At 37.5% G+C, this 24,701-nt stretch overlaps 1 protein-coding gene and 1 non-coding gene across 2 annotated transcripts; one reads left to right on the top strand and one right to left on the bottom strand.

Annotated features, from left to right (window-relative positions):
• Window positions 1-8,555: 8,555 nt before the first annotated feature.
• On the bottom strand, window positions 8,556-8,662 carry LOC130996315 (small nucleolar RNA R71). Its single transcript, XR_009092500.1, has one exon. It is a non-coding gene; the product is annotated as a small nucleolar RNA R71 (small nucleolar RNA).
• Window positions 8,663-18,935: 10,273 nt separating this feature from the next.
• On the top strand, window positions 18,936-20,015 carry LOC130994008 (uncharacterized). Its single transcript, XM_057919044.1, has 2 exons — window positions 18,936-19,133; window positions 19,419-20,015. The coding sequence occupies exons 1-2, from the start codon at window positions 18,936-18,938 to the stop codon at window positions 20,013-20,015; spliced, it is 795 nt and encodes a 264-aa protein (XP_057775027.1).
• The last annotated feature ends 4,686 nt before the right edge of the window (window positions 20,016-24,701 follow it).

Consider the following 24,701-nt stretch of genomic DNA (forward strand, 5'->3'; position numbering starts at 1 on the left):
GTATTTTAATTTTCAAGTTATATAATATTTAATGAATTTTATTTTAAAGTTTAATACTCCCTCCGTGCATGAAAGAACTTCCTATGAGGGAGTGGCACAGGTTTTAAGAAAAAATATTGTTGAGTGTATTGAGAGTGGATAAAAGGTAGCTGAGTGTATTGAGAGTGATGAAAATGTGTTATACTCCATCCGTCCCTGAAATAAGTTCCTCCTTTTCCTTTTTGGGACGTCCCCCAAATAAGTTCCTCTTTCTTTCTTTCTATTTTTGGACAACTACCCCACCACTAATAAATACTTTATTTATTCTTACTTTTCACTTTTTCACCACTCTCAATACTAATTATAACACGTTTTCACCTTTTCACTACTCCCAATACTAATTATACTCCCTCCGTCCGCCAAGATTATGTAAAAATTACTATATTTGGCGTCCGCCAAGATTATGTCACTTTCCTTTTATGGCAATGGTCCCACCATCCTCTTTAATATTTTATCCTTACTAACACTCTTTATTTACAAAAAACCCACTCAAAATTCAATCTCAACCACACATCTCATAAAGTGGTGGGACCCTTTCTCCACTACATCAAAATCATCACCAATTTTATTAAATCTCGTGCCCAAGCAATTTTACATAATTTTGGCGGACGGAGGGAGTAACATTTTTTCTCCACTATCAATACACTTTACCATTTTTCCTTAAAACTCGTGCCGTCCCCAAAGAGGAACTTATTTTGGGGACGGAGGGAGTAATTAATATTGAGAGTTGTGAAAAGTGAAAAGTGAAAAGTGAAAAGTAAGATGATTATAAGTGGTGAGGTATAGTCCAAAAATAGGTAGGAAGTTCTTTTGTAGACGTTCCAAAAAGGAAAGATATGAAGTTTTTTCGTGGATGGATGGAGTATTTTTTTGCTTATTTAATAATAATAATAATGATAATAAATTAATTTCCGTATAGTATTTATTTTAATATGAAATTATTAATTAAAAAATTGGGGCAAATGTATAATTGAAAGAAATATATAGGTATGATTGCAAAAGTATAAAAAGTAAGTGAAAAGAGAATATTTAAAGAATATTCTTTTGGGTTTGAGTTTGGTGTAAATGATTGGAGAAGAATAACTGTTGGAAGTGACATATACTGTAAAATAGGCTTGGGTTTGATGTAAATGGTTGGAGATGGTCTAATAGCCTTGTTTTCCTTTTTGAAACGTCCCACTAGAATAGTCTCATTCTTATTTTAGAAATAATTAGGGATTATTAATCTGCCATTTAAGGGAGGATATATCCCTAATTAAACCAAACCCTAATCCTCACTTATTTCCTTTTTCATTTTCGATTCCCTCATTTCTTTCTCTCTCTAGCGGTGCCCTCCATCTTTTCTGTCTCTCCACCTCTGTACCGCAACCCTCCTTCGCTTACTCGTCGCCAGGATGAAAACCAAAAACCCACCTTCAATTTTGATGGTTTCCGATTACTCGCCGTCGTGAGATATAAGTTGTTATTCCTTCGGAAACACACCATCCGATGCGGGCTTGTACGCCGGAGCGCCAATGGCAAAGGACATGGTTGAGGGCTATGCACGACGCCACGATCTCAGAGACTTCGCGGCTTCGAGTGGCAACAGGATTAGGAACAGCAGCGTCGCTGCAACAGCCGAAGAGGACGCTTGACTTCTGGAGACATCCCAACCTTCGTCCGTAGCGGCGTACGACCGACGTCGATGTTGCGCCTGTGCCGCGCCTGTGCTCGGCAGAAAGAGATGCAGCGACGGCTACAACAGCTCAAACCCTAGTTCTAGATTGGGCCGATTCTTTTTTTTTTAGCTTTTATTATAAAATTCATTAAGATGAATAGAATTAAGCAAAAATTTGGAGTGTAGTTAAATGGCTACCAAAAAGCAAGTTTTTTAATCTCCGTGCTGAAAAGAAACATGACTATTAGGCTGGGACGGAGGGAGTATTATCTTTGGGTAGTAGTGTGAAAATATTTTTCAATATTTTCACATCTTTCAGATCTAGTAAACATATGATAATATATATATATATATATATATATATATATAGAGAGAGAGAGAGAGAGAGAGAAAAGTTAAACAGAGAATGCTAAATATTTAGAGAATAGAGAATTCGTGAAATAAAAACGAACAGATCTACAATTTTTATGAACAAATCAATGTACCGCATGAACAGCAATTTGCCCCGGGTTCGAATCCTGCTGGTGGCGAGTTTTTTTTTTTTTTTACTAAATATGTCTGTTCGTTAGTTATGTTGATCTGTTCGTAAAATGTATAGACTTGTTCAAAATGAAATATATAATAATTCTTTGTTTAACTTGACCCTATATATATATATATATATATATATATATATATATATATATATATATATATATAGGGAGATGTTCTAATAAAAACCTCTATTAAAATGAGAACTAGGAACTAATCTTGGCCTTTTAATATTTAGATCTAGTGGTTAAGATTAAAACACTTAAAAAATCACGCCTAATTAGGAGTGACTAATTTGAGTTGCCGTTTTTTTCTCTTTTCAATAATCTAAGGGTTAGTTAAGTAATTTCGAATATTATGGATTAATTAAAGATGATATTTATATGGGATTGTATTTTTAATAATGCAATTCATTATATTCTATGCAACTTGTTGTAATACAAAATAGATACTTTAACTTTAGGCATAGATATTTGTTGTGCAACTCGAATTTACCCAAAATGCAAGTTCAGTCTCTCACATATGTAAATAACATATTTAACATAAATATGTTTTACTTAGTAACATAATATTTTTACGAGAATAAATAATGTTCACAATGTAACTATGCAATTTACCTATAATATATATTTCGATTTTTAACAATGTAACTATGTAGCACAAATGCAACTAAGGTAAAAAGTCACGTGTTTGCTATTATACATATTTCATGCAATATAATAAACATTTATGTGCAACAACATCATAACGTATTTAATGTGCAACTAAGAATAATATACAATGCAACAACATAAACTATTTTATGCAATAACACTTGTCATTTGTGCAACTATATATGAATAACTTACAATGGAAGAACATACACAACAATAATAGGCAATATCACAAACAATTTATGCAATTGCATAAAAGTACATAGTTCAACAAAATACAATATACTCTACAATTACAAATATCATATTCAAAAGTAGATTGTGCAACAAAATACACTATAGTGTGCAAGTATAGTGCCACCAAACATACACAACATTTAAAACTAAAAATCATATTTTAACTTTTCTATGCAATTCGTATTAACTATCTGTGGAGCTACAAGTAACATTTTCCAAACATAGTCAAGAAAAAATCAAAAAGTCTATAATCAAGAAATCAAATTAATTTTAAAAATGCATCTTGTAAAAGGTAATTATGCAACTACCATCTTTCATAGAAAAAATTCATATGATCGATTCAGATTTATTAATGGATCGGATAATACAACAAATTCAAAACAATAATCTCATCATTGAATCGAATTTCGACACTCATTCAACAAAACTAAGAAGCCTACAAGCAAAACTAAATTTAAAAATAGAAGATTTTGGAGCAGATTCGAACGTCGATCTGCTTGGAAGCGTCGCTGTAGAAACTCCGTTAATCGCCAAAGATTCAACACCTTCTCTTTAGTTTTTCTACTCCGCCGTTGCAATAACTTTAATTGCCGGAGATCTCTCTGAGATTCAATGTTCGTCCCATATTGAGGTGAAAAAGAAAACACATGCAATTTACAAGATTATATATAGTCAGCACAAGGCTTTCCTCAAAACCAAAAAAAAAAAATCATTTGTACAACTAAAACATCATACAATACAATTAGCTTATACCGTGCAACAAATAAATAATTCCTATGCAACAACTCATCACACAAACTTTCATGCAAGCAGTAAGAACCAAAAATACAACAAGAAATTTATTTTCACAAAAACACCATATGTGCAACTGATGAACATTAGTAAATGCAATTAGCTTCATCTATGCAACAACACAATATTTCTATGCTAGTTATTATTTTCTATGCACCAACTCACAACTTAAATGCAATTAGCCAAAAAATAAAGCAAAGCAACAATATACAATCAACGAGCAACACAAAATCTCATTTGTGCAACATATTTTATTACTACAAAAGTTTACATACATAACAGTGCATAGATAACGGTTTTTTAATACAAAAAAAAAGAGAGCAACTTCTCATGCTTTAACCCAAATTCAAATGTTCATTTTTATTGTGTTTCTAAACAATTTTAATCCACACAAAAAATAAATACCAAGCAACACAACTGTGGAACTATGCAACGATGCAAACCGATTAAGTTTCATGAAGTTTCATGCTTTAATCCAAATGCAAATGATCATTTTTATTTTGTTGCTAAACAATTTTTATCCACACAAAAAATCAAAACTGAGCAACACAACAATTAAAATTTAATTTACTTTGCAGCAATATCAAACGACCATCAATGCAACACATACAAATTCAGTGACATTGAGAATATCTTAATCTATGCATCTGTATTTTTCATCGGTGCAACACACTACACTACAGTAACTATGTAATTCCAGATCCAAACGTGGAACACAATATAATAACTCATATAATTTCAGATCCAACTGTGCAACATAATCAAGCAACTATGCATTAAAAAATTAACTAATCATCAACGTGAGTGTAACAATAATTTTCAAGGAAAGAGAGTTAGAGCAACTATGCAGTTCATATCATAATTATGCAACAAATATATGCAATTATGAAATAAAAATTGATACAACTAAGCATTTTCGATTCCAACTATGCAATTAAAATAGATACACCTATACAATATAGATCCCAACTATTCAATTTCAATCCATACTATGCAACAACTTCATACAACTATGCAATTAAAATATTCACTGTGCAACAATATCGAATCACACAGAAATGATTGCAATTCAGTTTACCTTCTCTCCTCGAATTTGAAACCCATGCCTCCACCGCCTTCGGTAAGTCACCGGTTCTTTCGACAAACCCACGCCTCCGCCGCCTGGATCTTACAGAGTCGCCAGTTATTTCGAGCACAAAAAACCCGCCATCGCCGCCTTGCATAAACTCGCCGGTTATTTCGAGAAACTGACGCCTCCGCTGCCGCCTTCAATGAATCGCCTCCGCCGGTTGTACAAAACTCACACCTTCGTGCCGGTTGTTACAAACTCGCCAGTTAATTCGAGAAATAGACGCCTTCGTCGTTGCCTTGCACAGACCACCGCCGCCTTGGACAGAGTCGCCTTCAGTAAATCGCCCCCTCCTACGCCGCCAACGCCTTGCTCAGACCGCCGCCAGTACACCGCCTCCGCTGCCGCGTCCAGAATTGAGTCGCACACTTTTCTTAAAACTCTATGGTGAAAGTAAAAGATAAAGTGAAAGTGAAACTCAATATCGTAAACTAAATTAATTTCTGTTTTACAAGTCTACCCTTTTAATTTTAATAACATTTAAATTATAAATTAAAATGTGCAATAGTAGTTTAAATCTCGGCCATCTATTTTTTTTTAATCAATGGTTGTTATTGGTTCCTAGTTTTCATCTTAAGGGGGGTTTCTATATTAACCCCACCCTATATATATATATATATATATTGATAAATTCTATGGCTCGGATCTAATAAGTACCTTGTATCAGAATTGATAAATTCTATGGCTCGGATCTTTAGTATTCTCTTATTTATTACCTGTGTCTACTATTTAGGCAGAATACCGTCACCCCTTTTTACTAAGAAACTGAAAGAAACCTCAAAAACGGAAGAAAGAGATGTAGAAATAGAAACAGCTTCCGAAATGAAGGGGACTAAACAGGAACAAGAGGGATCCACCGAAGAAGATCCTTCTCCTTCCTTTTTTTCGGAAGAAAAGGCGGATCCGAACAAAATCGATAAAACGGAAGAAATCCATATATATATATATATATATATATATATATATAGGGTGTGGTTCTAGAGAGAACTACATTATTGTGAAAACGTGAGAACCATCAAATCTAATGCATCCACTGTAAAAATTAATGCATTCACTGTTAAAATTAATGCACTAAAAAAAATCTCCCTTCAGGATTCGAACCCAGGATCTGCATTCATCCAACAAGATAATGCATCCACTGTAGATCTTGATGATCGAATGGCTGACAATGGTTCTCCGTTCTTTTTTTATTTAGTGGTTCTTTCTTGAACCTCTCCCTATATATATATAGGGTTAGCTTCCATGACAACCACCTACTTAGATGGAGAATAGAGACCACATCATGTCCGTTGGATGAATCTGAATCAAGGGACCATAAAATTCCATGATATTAAATTAATTTGGTATGTTTATGAAATCCCGTGAAATATGACAAACATGGTTTTCGTACCTCAATTCCACATGTTTTGTTGTCATTTCCCTTCATGTTTTGCTTGTGAATGCTTGTTTGTGCCCGAATATTTAGTTTTATAAAGATTTGATATCTTGGTGTAGTTTTGGAGCAATTTCAGGAAACCTCAATGATTCATTGGAGGATTTTGAAGATATGAGATTGAAGTACGTCTCGAGAGGAATCCGTGAGCGCAAACGGCGACCAAATCCGAGTCCGGACGAGGGAGAACGGAGCAAAACGAGCGGACTGCGCAATACGCCCAGTACCCCGCGGTCACCACCCGCGGCCGCGGGGTGGGACCGCGGGTCAGCTGTTCCCAATTCCAGGGGTGTACCGCGGTCACCACCCGCGGCCGCGGGGCGGGACCGCGGGTTCCCTGAGTTTTGCCCACGTTTGAGCACCACGGGCGCGGGCCATGACCGCGGGAAAAGAGCGGAGTCGCGTTTTTCAGCCCTTAAACCCATTTCTCCCCCTTTTCCTCACATTATTCATCATCCCCAACCTCATACTCACCCATTTCCATCTTCCCCAATTCATTCACACCAAACCCTAGCCTCCATTACCACATCTTTTACCAAGATTGAAGGCATTGAAGAGGAGAGAAGATTGAAGAAAGCTCATTAATAGGATTTGTCACTTCTTACTCTCTCTTTCATTTATGTATTTCTTTGATTTTGGTTTGTTGTGTTTGAACATGTTAGGCTAAATTTCTCTTTGATTTGGGGATTAGGCTAGATGATTATTGTAATGGATTGATTATTTATGCTCAATATAAATCTTGTTTGTTCATTTGCACATTATCTTTTCAAACCCTTGATTTATTTCTTGTATAGATTGTTGGCCACATTCTATGCATTTCTAATTTGCACTTTGAATCGGGAGAGGATAATTGCAATAGATAAGGTGTTTGAAACATATCAATTCGATAACCGGGAGGTTGAGAGTTGGGTGAGAGTATGTCGATCTTTGTGTGCTTTTGGGAGTTATAGGTTAGAAGTTGACCGGGGACGGCAACTATGACCCGTAATCTACCGCTCTAGTCGTCCGGAAGGGGGCTAGAACTAGTTGGGAGATCACTCTAGATAATTAGGATTGTCAAGATTAATATTGAGCTATAATTGAAGTCTTTTGCTTAATCATCGATGCCTAGTCCCTAAATCACCTTAATCATCTTATTAATCCACTTGCTTATTTGGTTTTATTTGTCTTTGCACTTGTTAAGTAATTAGTAGATAATCAAACCAATCACTCCATCGTTTAGTCTAAATAGCTATAGCATAATGACTTAAGGTAATCACTAGAATTTGACTACTAATCCTTGTGGAATACGACCTTGCTTCCCTATGTTGCAACTACACCGTATACTTGCGGCGTGGTGAAAATAATAGCGAACAAGTTTTTGGCGCCGTTGCCGGGGATTAGTTTAGTTTCTTTGCTTGTGATATTTTGCTTCATTGTGCTTAACTACTTTAGACATTTTACTTGCTTTAATTTTTGTTTTCTATTTTAAGATTGTGATTTGACTCTTTGTTCTTGTTGGTTGATAGGTAGTGTATGAATACAAGGTCTAAAGGTGCACCTCTTATACCTATAGACCTTGAGGTTGAAGCTTTTTGCCGACACAACAAAGCAAGAACAAGAAGAGATAGAGAGTTGGAGGAAGCTATGGCGGAAAATTTCGATTTAATCCGTCAACTCCAAAGGCAATTGGAGGACATGCAAGGGCAAATCAATGAGCAAGAGGCTCAAAGGAATGCACCACCACCACCACCTATTAGCAATATGTTCCAACCCGTGGTCCAACAAGTGGGAGTGCATGCCCCGAGAATCAATGCCAATAATTTTGAGCTCAAGCCGGCCCTCATCAACATGGTGCAACAAAATCAATTCGCCGGTCTTTCTCAAGATGACCCGAATGGACATCTCGGCAATTTCTTGGAGATATGCGATACTATCAAGATAAATGGAGTTCCGGAGGATGCCATTCGACTCCGACTCTTTCCCTTCTCACTAAGGGGCATGGCCAAGACATGGTATCAATCTTTAGAGATTGGTTCCATCACTACATGGGAGAAAATGGCTCAAAGGTTCCTTATCAAGTTCTTCCCTCCAAGTAAGACAATGAAGATGAAGAAGGACATTGTCCAATTTCATCAATTCGATGGAGAGACCTTCTATGAAGCTTGGGAGAGATTCAAAGAGATGATAAGGAAGTGTCCCAACCATGGTTTGGATCAAAACACCATTATTTGCTCATTCTATACCGGGTGTAGTGGTGAGATGCAAAGAGACATGAATGCATCGGCCAATGGAGCATTGTTGGAGAAGAGCCACGAGGAGGCCACCCACATCATAGAAAACTTGGCCGCCAATAGCTACCAATTTCCGGGGGAGAGGACTATTTTGAAGAAGGTGGCGGCTACAACAAGCTCGGATCCGATAGCTCTTTTGACAGCTCAATTGACCGCCATGAATAACAAGATTGATGCTATGTCAATATCAAGGGTAGAGCCCGTGGTTGAAGAACAAACTAGCTTCGAGGATGTGAACTACATCAACAACAACAACAACCGAGGCCAAGGGAATTTCCGGCCTTCACATCAAGGTGGTTATCAAGGCCAAGGGCAAGGGCAATACAATCAAGGATTTCAAACAAATCGCCACCCAAATCTTGCCTATGGTAATCCCAATAACTTCTTGCAACCACCGCCCGGATTTGCGGTGAGTGATGGCATGATCAAGGAAGAGAAGAAGCTCAACCTTGAAGAGATCTTAATGAAATTCATGACGGCCACTCAAGCCCACATGACAAGAACCGACGAAAGGTTAGAGGCTCAAGCAACCCAATTGAAAATGCTTGAGATGAAAGTGGGACAAATTGCTGAATCCTTAAGCAACCAACATCAAAAGGGGCAATTTCCGAGTAACACCGTTGTGAATCCAAAAGAACATTGCAAGGCTATCACTATAAGAAGTGGGAAGATACTTGAAGAGTCCAAGATACCTCCGGAAGTCAAGAACAATGATGAGAACATTTCCTCAAAAATGCAAGGCGATAAGGAGAAGGAGAAAGATGTGTACAAGGCACCACCACCTTATTGCCCACCAATTCCATTCCCTCAAAGACTTCAAAAGAAAAATGTGGAGAGTGAGTTCTCTAAATTCCTTGAGATATTTCGGAAAGTACACATCAACATCCCCCTTGTTGAAGCTTTGCAACAAATGCCCAAGTATGCAAAATTTCTCAAGGAAGTTCTATCCAAGAAGAAGAAATTAGAAGAATTTGAGACGGTCAACCTCACCGAAGAATGTTGTGCCATTCTTCAAAAGAAGCTACCCATCAAGATCAAGGATCCCGGGAGCTTTACTATCCCATGTGATGTTGGAAATGGTCGTTTTGGAAAGGCCTTGTGTGATTTGGGAGCAAGCATAAATTTGATGCCTCTCTCCATCTTCAACAAGCTTGAAATAGGAACCATTAAGCCAACCACGATTGCTTTGCAAATGGCGGACCGTTCCGTTTCATATCCAAAAGGGATAGTGGAGGATGTCTTGGTGAGGGTTGACAAATTCATTTTTCCGGTGGATTTTGTGGTGTTGGATATGGTTGAGGACAAGGATGTACCTTTGATCCTTGGACGTCCATTCTTGGCGACGGGGAGGGCCCTAATTGATGTTGCAAAGGGCAAGCTCACATTGAGAGTGAATGATGAGAGTGTTACCTTCTCAATCCACAAAGCTCCCAAGCACAAAGATGGGGAAGAAAGAATGAGAGTGGAGGAATGCAAATTGATGCAAGTGATTGAACCTTGCATCAACATGAAAGAAAAATTGAAGGGAGAAAGGAAAGAGGAGGAAGCCCAAGGCTTGGAGTTGAAGCTTCTCCCCACACACTTGAAGTATGCATTCTTTGGTGAGAATGAGATACATCCAATGGGGCAAGACCGTGTACTCCAACTCAAAGAGTTAGATGAGTATCACGCATTTGAGAAGTCAAGCCTCTACAAGGAGAGGATAACAAGTGCTAATGACGAAATGATGCAAAAACGGGAGTTTGCACCCGATGATGAAGTCCTTCTCCCCACCTTCCGTCAATCACTACCTCCGGAAAAGCCAAGATCAAAATGGACGGGTCCTTTCAAAATCAACAAGGTTTTCAACAATGGAGCAATTGAATTGAGAAAGAAGGATGAAAGAACCTTTGTGGTTGAGAAGGAAAGAATCAAGGCATTTTTGCCCTTGAAACCAAAAGTTGAAGTGTTCGTTGGAACCACCCCCGAGCCATAACACCATCATGGAGACGTCTAGCTCATGACGTTAAACTAAGCGCTAGTTGGGAGGCACCCCAACAAGGTACCCTTTAATTTTTGTATGGTTTATTTTTTTTTTTTTTATATGTTAGTTTTTTTTGTGAGTCCGAGACAACTTCTCCTTCTCTTTTCTTCCAAACTCATTTTCACTTTGTGTGAAATAAGTTTGGGGGGAGGGGAGAGATGGATTAGTTGTCTCATCTATCTTAAGCTTTACTTGTTTTTGTTTGTTTTAGTATTGTTGTCTTGTTTTTGTTATTGTTGAATAAATGAAAGCTTGAGAGTTAGTTGGGTTGATATTTTTGTTTTTGTTTTGCTTGGGATAATTGTATCAAACTTTGTGATGCTGATTGAATGTCATTGGGCTTATGATATGAATCGTTTTTTGGAAAAATTGTGTGTATCACTTGTGGATTATGCATGAAAAGTTTGAACTTGTGACAAGTGAGCTAAATGTTGTACCTCCAAGAACTTGAAAAAGAAAATGAGCTTGTGAGAATTGAGCCTTTGATTGTCATACATTTACAATCTCATTTTGTTCTTGAGTGTAAATCATTTGAGCATGTGTGTTGATCTCTAGAACTTGCCATGAGTCCTCTCTTGAAAATAAAAGTAGATGTGTTGTTAATATTGAAGTGATTTAAGGCCATCCTTGTTAGCCACTTGACTTAAATTGTGTCCAAATTCTCATGCGATCCTAGTTTACCATCTTTGTGCCTTATAGCCTTTCTTTGAATTAACCAATGATGGGTAGAACTTAGATTGTTAGTGGTTACTTTGATGAAAATGTATGAGAAATGATTGAAATTACTTGTCTAACTTTGATTGAGTGAAAATCACTAGTCCCCTATGAGCTCCAAAAGAAAAGAAAAGAAAAAGAAAAGCAAAAAGAAATGTTGAATAAAAGAAGTATAAAGGGGATTGATTTGCCTTTTGAATCATGGTCTTGATAAGTATTCATAGGGTGAAAAAGAAGAAATGTGGGGATATTGGTTGATTGATTAGAAAAGAACAATGGTGAATATGACTTATTCAATTTGGAAATTGTATGGGATATGAGTCACTTTGCCTATAAACACCTCACCTCACCAAAGAGCTCTCATTGCAACCTAAAGAAAAGCCCTTGTTGATCTTTATTTATAACACATTGAAGTATAGAGAGTTAGGATAAATGGCAAGCTTATGGTAGATTGCATACTTGTTTCAATTTGAGTGCAAACACGTCCATTCTAAACACTTGAGAGTTGAGTGCGTCATTGAAACATCCACTTTGTTAGGATTCAAGCTTGGAGGTTATAATATTGAACTCATTATCACTTGTGACTTCTTGGAATGCATTTCTACTTGTGATGCACTTTTGAAAGATTTTTTGTAAAATTTGAAGCCCTTGAAATGACACCAATTCATGCTCACATGTTTGTTTACTTTTATTTCTCTTCTCTTCGTCGTTTGGGGACAAACAACACTTTAAGTTTGGGGGGTTGACAAACATGGTTTTCGTACCTCAATTCCACATGTTTTGTTGTCATTTCCCTTCATGTTTTGCTTGTGAATGCTTGTTTGTGCCCGAATATTTAGTTTTATAAAGATTTGATATCTTGGTGTAGTTTTGGAGCAATTTCAGGAAACCTCAATGATTCATTGGAGGATTTTGAAGATATGAGATTGAAGTACGTCTCGAGAGGAATCCGTGAGCGCAAACGGCGACCAAATCCGAGTCCGGACGAGGGAGAACGGAGCAAAACGAGCGGACTGCGCAATACGCCCAGTACCCCCGCGGTCACCACCCGCGGCCGCGGGGTGGGACCGCGGGTCAGCTGTTCCCAATTCCAGGGGTGTACCGCGGTCACCACCCGCGGCCGCGGGGCGGGACCGCGGGTTCCCTGAGTTTTGCCCACGTTTGAGCACCACGGGCGCGGGCCATGACCGCGGGAAAAGAGCGGAGTCGCGTTTTTTCAGCCCTTAAACCCATTTCTCCCCCTTTTCCTCACATTATTCATCATCCCCAACCTCATACTCACCCATTTCCATCTTTCCCAATTCATTCACACCAAACCCTAGCCTCCATTACCACATCTTTTACCAAGATTGAAGGCATTGAAGAGGAGAGAAGATTGAAGAAAGCTCATTAATAGGATTTGTCACTTCTTACTCTCTCTTTCATTTATGTATTTCTTTGATTTTGGTTTGTTGTGTTTGAACATGTTAGGCTAAATTTCTCTTTGATTTGGGGATTAGGCTAGATGATTATTGTAATGGATTGATTATTTATGCTCAATATAAATCTTGTTTGTTCATTTGCACATTATCTTTTCAAACCCTTGATTTATTTCTTGTATAGATTGTTGGCCACATTCTATGCATTTCTAATTTGCACTTTGAATCGGGAGAGGATAATTGCAATAGATAAGGTGTTTGAAACATATCAATTCGATAACCGGGAGGTTGAGAGTTGGGTGAGAGTATGTCGATCTTTGTGTGCTTTTGGGAGTTATAGGTTAGAAGTTGACCGGGGACGGCAACTATGACCCGTAATCTACCGCTCTAGTCGTCCGGAAGGGGGCTAGAACTAGTTGGGAGATCACTCTAGATAATTAGGATTGTCAAGATTAATATTGAGCTATAATTGAAGTCTTTTGCTTAATCATCGATGCCTAGTCCCTAAATCACCTTAATCATCTTATTAATCCACTTGCTTATTTGGTTTTATTTGTCTTTGCACTTGTTAAGTAATTAGTAGATAATCAAACCAATCACTCCATCGTTTAGTCTAAATAGCTATAGCATAATGACTTAAGGTAATCACTAGAATTTGACTACTAATCCTTGTGGAATACGACCTTGCTTCCCTATGTTGCAACTACACCGTATACTTGCGGCGTGGTGAAAATAATAGCGAACAAAATACTCCATTCGTTTTCTGATGTGATACCATTCGTCAATGAACGTAATAGCTGCACATTAGTATGTTCATTTATTTTCCTACGAACATATCGCTGTTCATTTGTTTTTCTACGCATATATCATCGAACATTAGTATGTTCATTCATTTTTCTACGAACATAGCAACGAACATTAGTACGTTCATTAGTATTTTCTATGTGAACATTAGTATGTTAGTTTGTTTTTCTACGAACATATCAATGAACATTAGTATGTTCATTAGTATTTTCTACGAACGTGTGGGAGAGAGAGCGTGAGTTTGGAGAGAGGGACGGATCAGTGAGGGAGAGATTTGAGCATAAATAAATATGGAAAAATTACAATAATTAATGGACGAATGATCACCGTTAGATTAAGCAAGATCGACGCACAAGATTTGGTCTTCATTTTCTATATAAGAAGTGGTCTCCATAGAACTCCATCCTATATATATATATAGGAATGGGATCATATAGATCCCAATGCTTATAATATATCCCTAGATCCAAATCTTGACCACACATTTATGACATGTGGCGCATCAAGATGGTGACACGTGGCAAGGAGCTTCCAAGCATTCCAAGGTAAAATCTGGAGGGGTAAAATTGGAATGTAATTTTCGGATTTAATAATTAAAAAAATATACTCCCTCCGTCCCCAAAATAAGTTCCTCTTTGGGGACGACACGGGTTTTAAGGAAAAGTGATAAAGTGTATTGACAGTGAAAAAAATATGTTATAATTAATATTGAGAGTGGTGAAAAGATGAAAAAGTGTTATAATTAGTATTGGGAGTGATGAAAAAGTGAAAAGTAAGAATAAATAAAGTATTATTAGTGGTGGGGTAGTTGTCCAAAAATAGAAAGAAAGAAAGAGGAACTTATTTGGGGGACGTCCCAAAAAGGAAAAAGAGGAACTTATTTCAGGGACGGAGGGAGTATATTTTTTATAGATTTTCTCAAAATAGATATATTTTAGATGCATATAGTTTCACACAAAGATGCATAAAGTTTTCACATGAAATGCATAACTTTGAACAGAAAAATGCATTTAATTTTTCCAGTTTTGGTATTTTCACCACCCCACCCCATACCACCCCGCAATCCAGCCCACACCACCCCCCAACCCTCCCCATTACCCCCCCCCCCCAAAAAATAGGCATGTTTCACATGCATATAAAATCAAACAAAAATACATAAAGTTTTCACATAAAAATACATTAAATTATACAAAAAATGCATTTTATTTTAATAAATCTGGTAGTTTCGCCACCCCACCCCCCCACCCACCCCCCCAAACCCCCACCCCCCCCACCCCCAAAATTTTTTTTTTCAAAAACTGATTTTCTGATTGCTGGCCCACCCCCACCCCCCCCCAAAAAAAATTATTATTTTATATTTTTTTAACAAACTGATTTTCAAAAAAAAAAAAAATGGGGGGTGGGGGGTGGGTGGGGGGGTCAGTGGTCAGAAAATCAGTTTTTGAGAAAAAAAAAATTGTGGGGTGGGTGGGTGGGGGTGGGGGGTAGGGGTGGGTCAATGGTCAGAAAATCAATGTTTAAAAAAAAAAAATTTGGGGGGGGGGTGGGTGGGGGTGGGGTTCAGGGGTGTGGGGGGTGGGGTTGGGGTGGGGTGAAATCTTATGCATTTTTATATGAAACTTTATGCATTTTTATATGAAAGTTCATGCATTCTCGTATGAAACTTTATGCATCTAAAATATACCTATTTTGAGAAAATTCAAATTTTTTTTAATTGCGAAAATTACATTCCAATTTTACCCCTCTCCAGATTTTGCCTTGAAATGCCTTGCCACGTGTCACCATCTTGATGCGCCACATGTCATAAATGTGTGGTCTAGATTTGGATCTACGGATCTATTATAAGCATAGGGATCCACCGGAACCCAACCCTATATATATATATATATATATATATATATATATATATATATATATAGGGGTGGGCTAGAATAAAAACACTCTTAAGTGTCTAAAATATAAACGCTTCTTAATGTACGAATTTTATGTAGAACACGTATGAATTTATCCAACAGAGTTACGAATTGCGAAAAATAAATTTTTGTTACCTTTGGGATTCGAACTCAGGACCACGAATTCATCCAACAGGGTTACGAATCAACCGTAGATCTTGATGATCTAAGGGCTGAAAATTATCTATATTTTATACACTTAAGAGTGTTTTTATTCTAGCCCTCCCCTATATATATATGGGAGAGCTAAAATAAGTGCACTTCTTAGGATATAAAATAAGAATAATTTTCAGCCCTTAGATCATCAAGATCTACGGTTGATTCGTAATCCTGTTGGATGGATTTATGGTCCTGAGTTCGAATCCCAAAGGTAGCAAAAATTTATTTTTCACAATTCGTACTTTTATACAGCGAATTCATACGTATTCTACATAAATTTCATACATTAAAAATTGCTCTTATTTCTTATTTTAAAATATGCTCTCACGGTAGCCCACCCCTATATATATATATATATATATATATATATATAGACAATGAATAAGTCATATAATACTAATGAACAAGACGTATATCTAACAAACAAGATGTATATACTGATGAAAAATAAAATTTAAAAAATTGGTAATGACTAAGACATATATACTGATGAACAAGGCAGTATATATTGATGAACAATGCAGTATATACCGATGAATAATAAAATTTAAAATATTATGCTCCCTCCAAGATTCGAACCCTGCGAAAAAAAATCTCCCTCCAGATACAATATCAACCGTAGGATTGATAAAATAAACGCACCAGATCGTGCCCTAGATCTCACTAAAGTTAGGAGGTCTCATTGGAGCGGCCCCCCTATATATATAGGGCCTACCGTGAGAACACATCTTAAAATAAGAAATAAGAGCAATTTTCAATGTATGAATTTTATGTAGAACACGTATATGAATTTGATGTATAAAGTTATGAATTGTGAAAAATGAATTTTTGCTACCTTTGTGATTCGAACTTAGGACCATAAATCCATCCAACAGGGTTACGAATCAACCGTAGATCTTGATGATCTAAGGGCTGAAAATGATTCTTATTTTTTATCTTAAGAAGTGTACTTATTTTAACCCTCCCCTACACACACACATATAATATTTTCTCATCTTTTTCTTATCCATAATCTTCCAATGAATAAACGCACCCTTAAAAGTTAAAACTTTTAGAGAAATAGGTATAATATTGGGGTCATAAAGTTATAGTATATAGTTTGAAATGGACTCAAGCCTTTTTTGGGCTAACCTGTTGCGTTCTTGCTATAATGCACTAGAAAATTTGTGGATTAATTGCTCAGGGTGTGTTTATTTTGGTTGTAAAAATTTATTGAAAAATGATGGATAAGAAAAGATGAGAAAATATTATATTTTTCTCCTTTTTTTTAATAAGAAACCAAATATAAATGAACTTATGTAAACATATCATAATCCAAAGACGGTGTATGAATATCATTTTCTCTTTATTTTATTATATGTTTACTAGAGATGAAAAGATGTGAAAATATTGAATAATATTTCCACATTCCTATCATAAGATAATATTTTTCAACATTGAAGAGAAAAGAAGTAAAAATGAACCGATTGAGAAAATATTCCACCATGTCCGCAAAATTTTTTCATTATATTAAACATGTGAAATTGGTGGAAAATGGGTGAAAATATGTTTTTTTCTCTCATTTTCCATCAAAGTAAACGCGCCCTTAAAACTTAAAACTTAGTGTGACCATTATTAAAATTTAATACACTAAAAAAAGAGTTCGCTCCCTCTAAAATTCGAATTCAGTTGCAATATCCATTCATCAAAATGATGCATCCAACATAGATCTTCATTGTTGAAAGGTTAGAATGATTCACCGTTCTCATTTTAGATAAAAACTTTCATTTGAACCTTTTCGTTCTCATGTTGAAAGTTCTTATTTAAAATAAAAGATCCTTATATATATATATGGTTGAATTCCAGTACAAGTTCATTTAATGTAAAAACTAAGAACCTTACACTTAATCTATAGAGTAACGACTTGAGTCGGTTCTAAAACTTGAATTCTATATATATTGTAGTAATTAATAAATGTTTAAATATTTTAGTTATATATACACTTTTAATTTTAAATACTACTCCCTCCGTTCCGTTATTAATGGCACGTTTCTTTTCGGCACGGAGATTAAGGAGAAGGAATTAAGTAGAATAAAGAGTATGGTCCACATGTTTAAGTTTGTGATTAAGGGATATTTCTATTTTATCAATATAAATAAAGACTTTATTTTATTCTTATTAATTTTTCTGACTTTATTTTTTTTTATTAATTTGATTTTTAATAAGCATTAAATAAATGATTTTTTTTATAATTGATCTCAAAAATGAAAAAGGCAAACCAAACTAGTGGCGCCACTAAAAGCAGAATCAATTTGCCAAAATAATTCTAGTAACCAAAATTTCAAAGTGGCGCCATAAAGGGTAGAAATTTCAGAATTTGCACTATCTCATTAAAAATTTCAGAATTTTTCAAATCTCCCTCACTTTTAAAAAGGGCAGTAAGTTCAGCCCTTTATAAATAGGGCATACATTTCAGATCATCAAACAGCAGCTAACTCCTAAAATCAGAAAAAAAAAAAAAAAAAAAAAAAATCAATGGCTAGAAGAAAGGATCTTTCTTCCTTTGAGAGGGCAGCCATACTTCAATTCCTTCTTGAAGGGAGCAAAAACGGCAAACCGGGCAGAGGGAAGCTCACTGCAGCGGTGCAAAAGTGAAAGAGTTCCCGCCGAACCATTAGTCGACTTTGGGCAGCTGCAAAAAAGCAAAAAGATCGTGGTGAGGTAATTAGTTGTTTGAGTAAAAAACCTTCAAATCCAAGAAGAAAAAGGGTAGAAATTGATTTAGGATTGATTGCTAGCATAGACTTGACAAAAGATCTACAATTAGAAGGCTAGCATGTGGGATTGGATGCAGTAAAACCACAGTTGGCAGGTGGATTCAATCCGGGCTGATCAGAGCACATACAAATGCAATCAAGCCTGATCTTACGACTCCAAACAAGTTACTTAGGCTACGGTTTTCCTTAGAAACTCTAGAATGGAATAGGATTGTTAGGAGTTTGTCATTTAAAAGCTTGCACAACACAGTCCACATTGATGAAAAGTGGTTCTACATCACAAAAACATCACAAAGGTTCTACCTCACCCCTGAAGAGACAGAACCGCATAGGACATGCAAGAGCAAAAAAATCATCCAAAAAGTGATGTTCATGTGTGCTGTGTGTCGGCCAGTGTTTGATGATGATGGCAGCTGCTTGTTTGATGGGAAGATTGGAATATTTCCATTCACAGAATTAGTACCAGCCAAAAGGAAGAGCAAAAATAGGGCTGCAGGGACAATGGAGCTCAAGCCCATACAAAGCATCACAAAAGAAGTTGTGAAAAATTGCTTTATAAACAAGGTACAAATGCTGCCTGAATTCTGCCCTAAATGCACCAATACCATGTACCAAATTCATTTGGTTTCTTTGTATGCTTAGTTAATGAAGCAGCAGTTTGGAATGCAGTGTTTTAAAACCAAAATGCTTTCTTTTTTTTTAAAAACAGATTGTTCCTGCTATTCTGCCCTAAATGCACCAATACCATGTACCAAATTCAGATGGTTTCTTTGTATGCTTAGTTAATGAAGTGGCAGTTTGGAATGCAGTGTTTTAAAGTGTGAATGCTTTATTTTTATTTTTAAACAGATTGTTCCTGCTATTAAAGCAAAATGGCCAGCAAATGCTAGCAAAACCATCTACATACAACAAGATAATGCTAGGCCTCACATACAAGACTCAGACCCAGATTTCAGAGCTGTAGCTTCAGCAGATGGATTTGATATTCATTTGATAAATCAACCACCAAACTCCCCAGACACAAACATCAATGATCTGGGGTGGTTTAGGGCAATACAGTCCCTACAAACTGAATCAGTTTGTAACAGTGTGAGAGATCTTGTGAATGCTGTGATTAATTCATTCAATGAATTAAGCCCAAACACTTTGAACAAAGTGTTTTTGAGCTTACAGAGTTGCATGATTGAAATTCTGAAGGTTAAAGGGAGGAATAGCTACAAAATTCCTCATATGAGGAAGGATGCACTAATTAGGCAGGATATGCTCCCATTGAATCTCCAAGTTCCAAGTGAACTTGTTAGGGAGTGCATATCTTATCTAATTGAGCATGGAGCACTATCCATAACTGACTCATTAATGCAACAGTTGGGAGTGAATGCAGGATGCACAAATGAGCTTGAGGTGATGGTGCATAACCTTCAAATTCAAGGTCATGAAGGTTTGTGATGTGGAAGAAGGCATCATTTTGTAAATTCTGGCAGCATTTTGTAAGAAGAATGCAGTATTTTGTGATTAAAAACAGTGAATGACCAAACATTTTTTGTAAATGCATCTGCCCTTTTGTAATTGAAGACTTTGTAAATGCATCTGCCCTTTTCTAATTGAATGTTTAATGGAAGTTTTAGTGGTCAAGTTAACACTCAAACACACATCAAACAGCAGCTAACAACACCACAATCAGTGGTGCAGTTAACACTCAAACAGACACATCACAGCAGCCACCAACACCACAATCAGTGGTTAACCAAACATTCAAACACCAGCCAACAACATCAAACAGCAACAACCCCAAATCACATAGGCTTACAATAAGGATACCAAACCAGTAAGCACAAGAGAACCAATAAAGATCAGACAATTTTAAACTCATTGAAAGTTAAATCAATCATAGTTTTAAAAACCAACAGGGACCTAACATTTGACAATTAACTCATCATTTCAGACCCACATAACACCCATGCCACACCAATAAACACTGCAAATCCCACATGCAATAGCCAACAAGGTCATTAATCCAACAAATCAATCGACCACATATCAATATCACCACAATCAGTGGTCAATCGGCCATATATCAGCAAACCAGGAAGAGCAAATTAGGGATTAGGGTAGATCTCACCAGAAAAAAGTCAGGAAGCAGGGTTTTTAACATCCGCAACTGGCCATCACCCATTTCCCTGTGTTGCCAATTTTCCTCACACAGAAAAAAGGAATCGGGGTAAGCATCACAATTAGCAGGAGAAGATGATACAGGCATTTCATCGGAGACCATAGGAGTAATGATAGGGCCTTTACCTTGTTGGGCTAAAGCCAAGCCACCCCGTTCTCTGATTCGATCTTCAATCACCTTGACCTCGATCCATGTCTGTAAAGAAGCCATCCATTCCCAATCATATGAATCTCCGTAGTCTTTCGACATCCTTCGGTTAGATCCCTCAGATTTCAAGGCAGACTCACAGAGAGAGAGAGAGAGACGACAGGCAGAAGACGAAGAGAGAGACAGATCTGATTTTGGTAAAGGTTTACATCATTGGGATTTTTCAATCGGGGACGATGGTGGAGGCCAAATTGGTGAGAGACCAATTCAGAGGGGGCGGCGGCTTACAGCCTAACAAGGCGACGAGGGGCGGCAGGCGTGAGATGGAGAATTCAGGCGAAGAAAGAAATTAGGGTTTCAGACTCGAGAGAGAGAGAGCGGCGGACATGAGCAGAAATTAAATGGAATGAACAAGAGACGGTTCCAATTCAGATGAGAGAGAGAGACGCGTGTCCTTTTTTTAGTTTTAAAGTTGTTTAATTAGGCTTTTAATTAGGGATTTCATTAACATTAAACACTCCCTTATTTTTTCCCAAAAAGGAAACGTGCCATCAATAACGGGACAACCCAAAAAGGAAAACGTGTCATTAATAACGTGCCATTTCAGCCAACAGATCTATTCAAGACCTCACCTATAAATAAAGCTCGATGATCACTTCAATCTTCACTGATTCAATTACACAAGCTGAAACGCTTCCGAATTCGTTACTCAGCAATTCAAAGCCATTCCAAAGTTTGAATCGAATAAGAGAATCACAAAGCCAAAAAACAGTCACTGCCGATTACATACATTCTCTTAGAACTTAGTCACTGCACCCGTGATAACACTCATGTTTCCTTTGTTTTTAGTATTCATATGATGTCAATTTTATAGGAAATTGAGTGTTGGATGATTGTTTTGTGCTTAATTTGCTTTATCTTTTGAAACATGATTCTTACTCGAACTTTGAAGGAAATTTCAGGTTTATTGAGTTCACATTTGGAAAACTGTGCTGAAATACAAGTTGTAGATCGTCTCGATAGGAGTTCGTGAGCGCAAACGGATCGCAAATCCAAGTTCGGACGAGAAAGTTATGGCCGAAACAAAAACATCGCGCGCAGCAGTCAGAACCCGGCGGTCAAACACCGTTGACCACCGCCCGAAGAAGGATTTCCGGTGACCTGACCGGCGATCGCCGCCTGGGTCGCCGGACCTTCTGGAACGTTGGAAAAGACGCGGCGATCGCCGCGTTATGAAGGATTTTTGTGCTTGGGCCGGCGACCGCCGGATGGGTCGCCGGGCAGGTCGCCGGCTACCCGGATTTTTCAGTTTTGCGCGTTTTTGGAGTTCTTCTGGGTTGCAAACTCTGTATTTTACCCTGGTACTATAAATAGGTTTTCTTATGACCTATTTTGGGTTCCTTTTTCAGTTCCCAACTTTTATTTTTCAATTTCATAGCTTTAGAATTTATTGCTTTCCAGTTTTTACTGCTTGGATTGGATTTCCACAAGATTGAAGATTCAAGCTGCTACAATTGTTTTATTCAGAGTTTTATTTAATTCAGTTCTTACAATTGCGTTCAATTTAATTATGTTTATGTTTGATTTTATTATGTCTGGCTAGTTCTTTTATTCTGAACCTAGGGTTTGTATATAGCTGATTGATTATGTGTTTTTGATTTATTGATATCAATTTGCCCTCCAACTTGTGATTCATGATTCCTGGTGCTTAATTTCTTGTGAATTATCTGATCAATGATTTACATGTTTAGCTGTTCAGTTTGAGTCTTGAATGCGATAATTGTTCAGCCGATTCAGGAATGCATGATATAGTGTTAGCCTTGAGTCTTGAATGCGATAGGTGAAGCTATAGGAAGATATTCTTTATGTGCTATTTGGAGTTAATTTATTCCTTGGAGTCTTGAATGCGAAAAGGGATTAATTAATCTACGTTCATAGGTGGTCGTTAGAGACGCTTGTGAATAATATAGTGATCTTTCATCAGGGTTGGATTAAAATTGGTAATTGAATCAATAGATTGAATGCATGTAGTTGATTGGTGAAAATACATCCCTAGGGTCAGAGCTTTTCTTATATTTGAGTTAATTATCATAGTTTTTATGCTCTTTAGTTTTTATTTAGTTAATCTTAGTTCGTAATTCACCTTCAAATTCGTTTTACCTGCATACTGTGAGAGTCTGTTTAGGAAGTAGATAGAGTAATTTCGTTTTACAGTCTCTGTGGATACGATACTCTGCTTAATGTTTTCGTACTACAATTACACTGTTTAGTTGCAGTTATTGTTGCTATAAAAATAGTGATCAAGTTTTTGGCGCCGTTGCCGGGGACTGTTTAGATTTTGCTTTAATATTTCCAATAGGACTTTATAGTACTGCAAGTTTTTTTTGTTTTTATTTTTCTTTTCTGATCTTTTTGCTGTTTCTGTAGGTTGCATATGAACACACGATCTCACGGAAATCCTCTCTTTGAGTTTGACCCTGAAATCAATAAAACCTTGCGCAACCTAAAGAAGCAGAACGATCAAGTTAAGACAGAAACGATGGCTACTCCAGAGCAAATCCAAATTCGAGTTTTGCAAGAGCAGTTGAAGAAGCTGCTTGATGCACAGGAGACAAGAGAGGCTCAGAAACAACCAGCCATCAATGAAGCGTTCATACCACAATATGTATACCAGGAGCCCCCACAAGTGAACGTTAACAACTTTGAGCTGAAAACGGGTTTGATCACGATGGTCCAACAGAGCCAATATGGTGGACAAGCGATTGAAGACCCTAATGCGCACCTGGCGCATTTCCTGGAGCTGTGTAGCACGGTGAAGATGAATGGTGTCCCTGATGACATTATCCGTCTTCGTCTTTTTCCCTTCTCACTGCGGGATAAGGCGAAGTCGTGGTATCATACGCTGCAGCTGGGAGAGAATATCGTGTGGGAGGATTTAGCTCATGCATTCCTACGCAAGTTTCATCCGCCTGGCCTTACGTTGAAGTTGAAGATGGACATCGTGCAGTTTCAACAGTACGATGGAGAAAAGCTAGCGGAGACTTGGGAGCGGTATCAGGAGAAGCTCAGAAAGTGCCCAAGCCATGGATTTGATGAAGGCACGCTCGTGATCATGTTCTACAATGCCTGCGGGGAGCGTACAAGGATGCACATGGATACAGCTGCAGGTGGCTCTCTATTGCAGAAAAGCATTTCTAAAGCATGGAGCATTATTGATAGCATGGCTTCTACAAGCTAGCAATGGCCATCTGAGCGAGTACAATTGAAGAAGGTTGCAGCTGCGTCAAGTTCTGATCCTATGGCAGCAATGGTTACTCAACAGGCAGCGATGGCTACACAGCTGGCAGAGCTGACTACAAAAATTGGTGAGTTGAATGTTGGACGTCATGAGCAAGCTGTGATAGACCCGTCAAGCATGGAAGATGTCAATTTTGTGAATGGCAGAAATTATGGGAATTTCCAGCAAGGACAACCAGGAATGTATGGCAGAAATCAACAATTTCAACAGGGTCAGCAGCAGTTCCAGCCAGGAGCACGCCCGCATCCTAACCTTTCTTACGACAATCCGAACAATGCTTTGCAGCCTCCACCTGGATTTTCTGTGTCTAGCGAAGGAGTTATCAATGAGCCAAAGAAATATTCGATGGAAGACATGATGAAGCAGGTGTTGGGAAAGATAGGTGGTTTGGAAACGAATGTAGGTGCGTGGAAGACCAACATGGAGACCCAAGTGAGTCAAATAGGAAATCATGTTTCATCACTGTCTAGACAAGTGCAGATGTTGGAGACTTAAGTTGGTCAGATGGCCAACCAAG

The sequence above is a fragment of the Salvia miltiorrhiza genome, chromosome 7 (genome assembly GCF_028751815.1).
Source record: "Salvia miltiorrhiza cultivar Shanhuang (shh) chromosome 7, IMPLAD_Smil_shh, whole genome shotgun sequence".
Lineage (NCBI taxonomy): Eukaryota > Viridiplantae > Streptophyta > Magnoliopsida > Lamiales > Lamiaceae > Salvia > Salvia miltiorrhiza.

Excerpts from the sequence above, each read along its gene's own strand:
- LOC130994008 (XM_057919044.1), top strand. The coding sequence starts at position 18,936 with ATGTTCATGTGTGCTGTGTGTCGGCCAGTGTTTGATGATGATGGCAGC. Across the intron at positions 19,134-19,418 it reads AAAATTGCTTTATAAACAAG|ATTGTTCCTGCTATTAAAGC; the intron begins GTACAAATGCTG and ends ATTTTTAAACAG.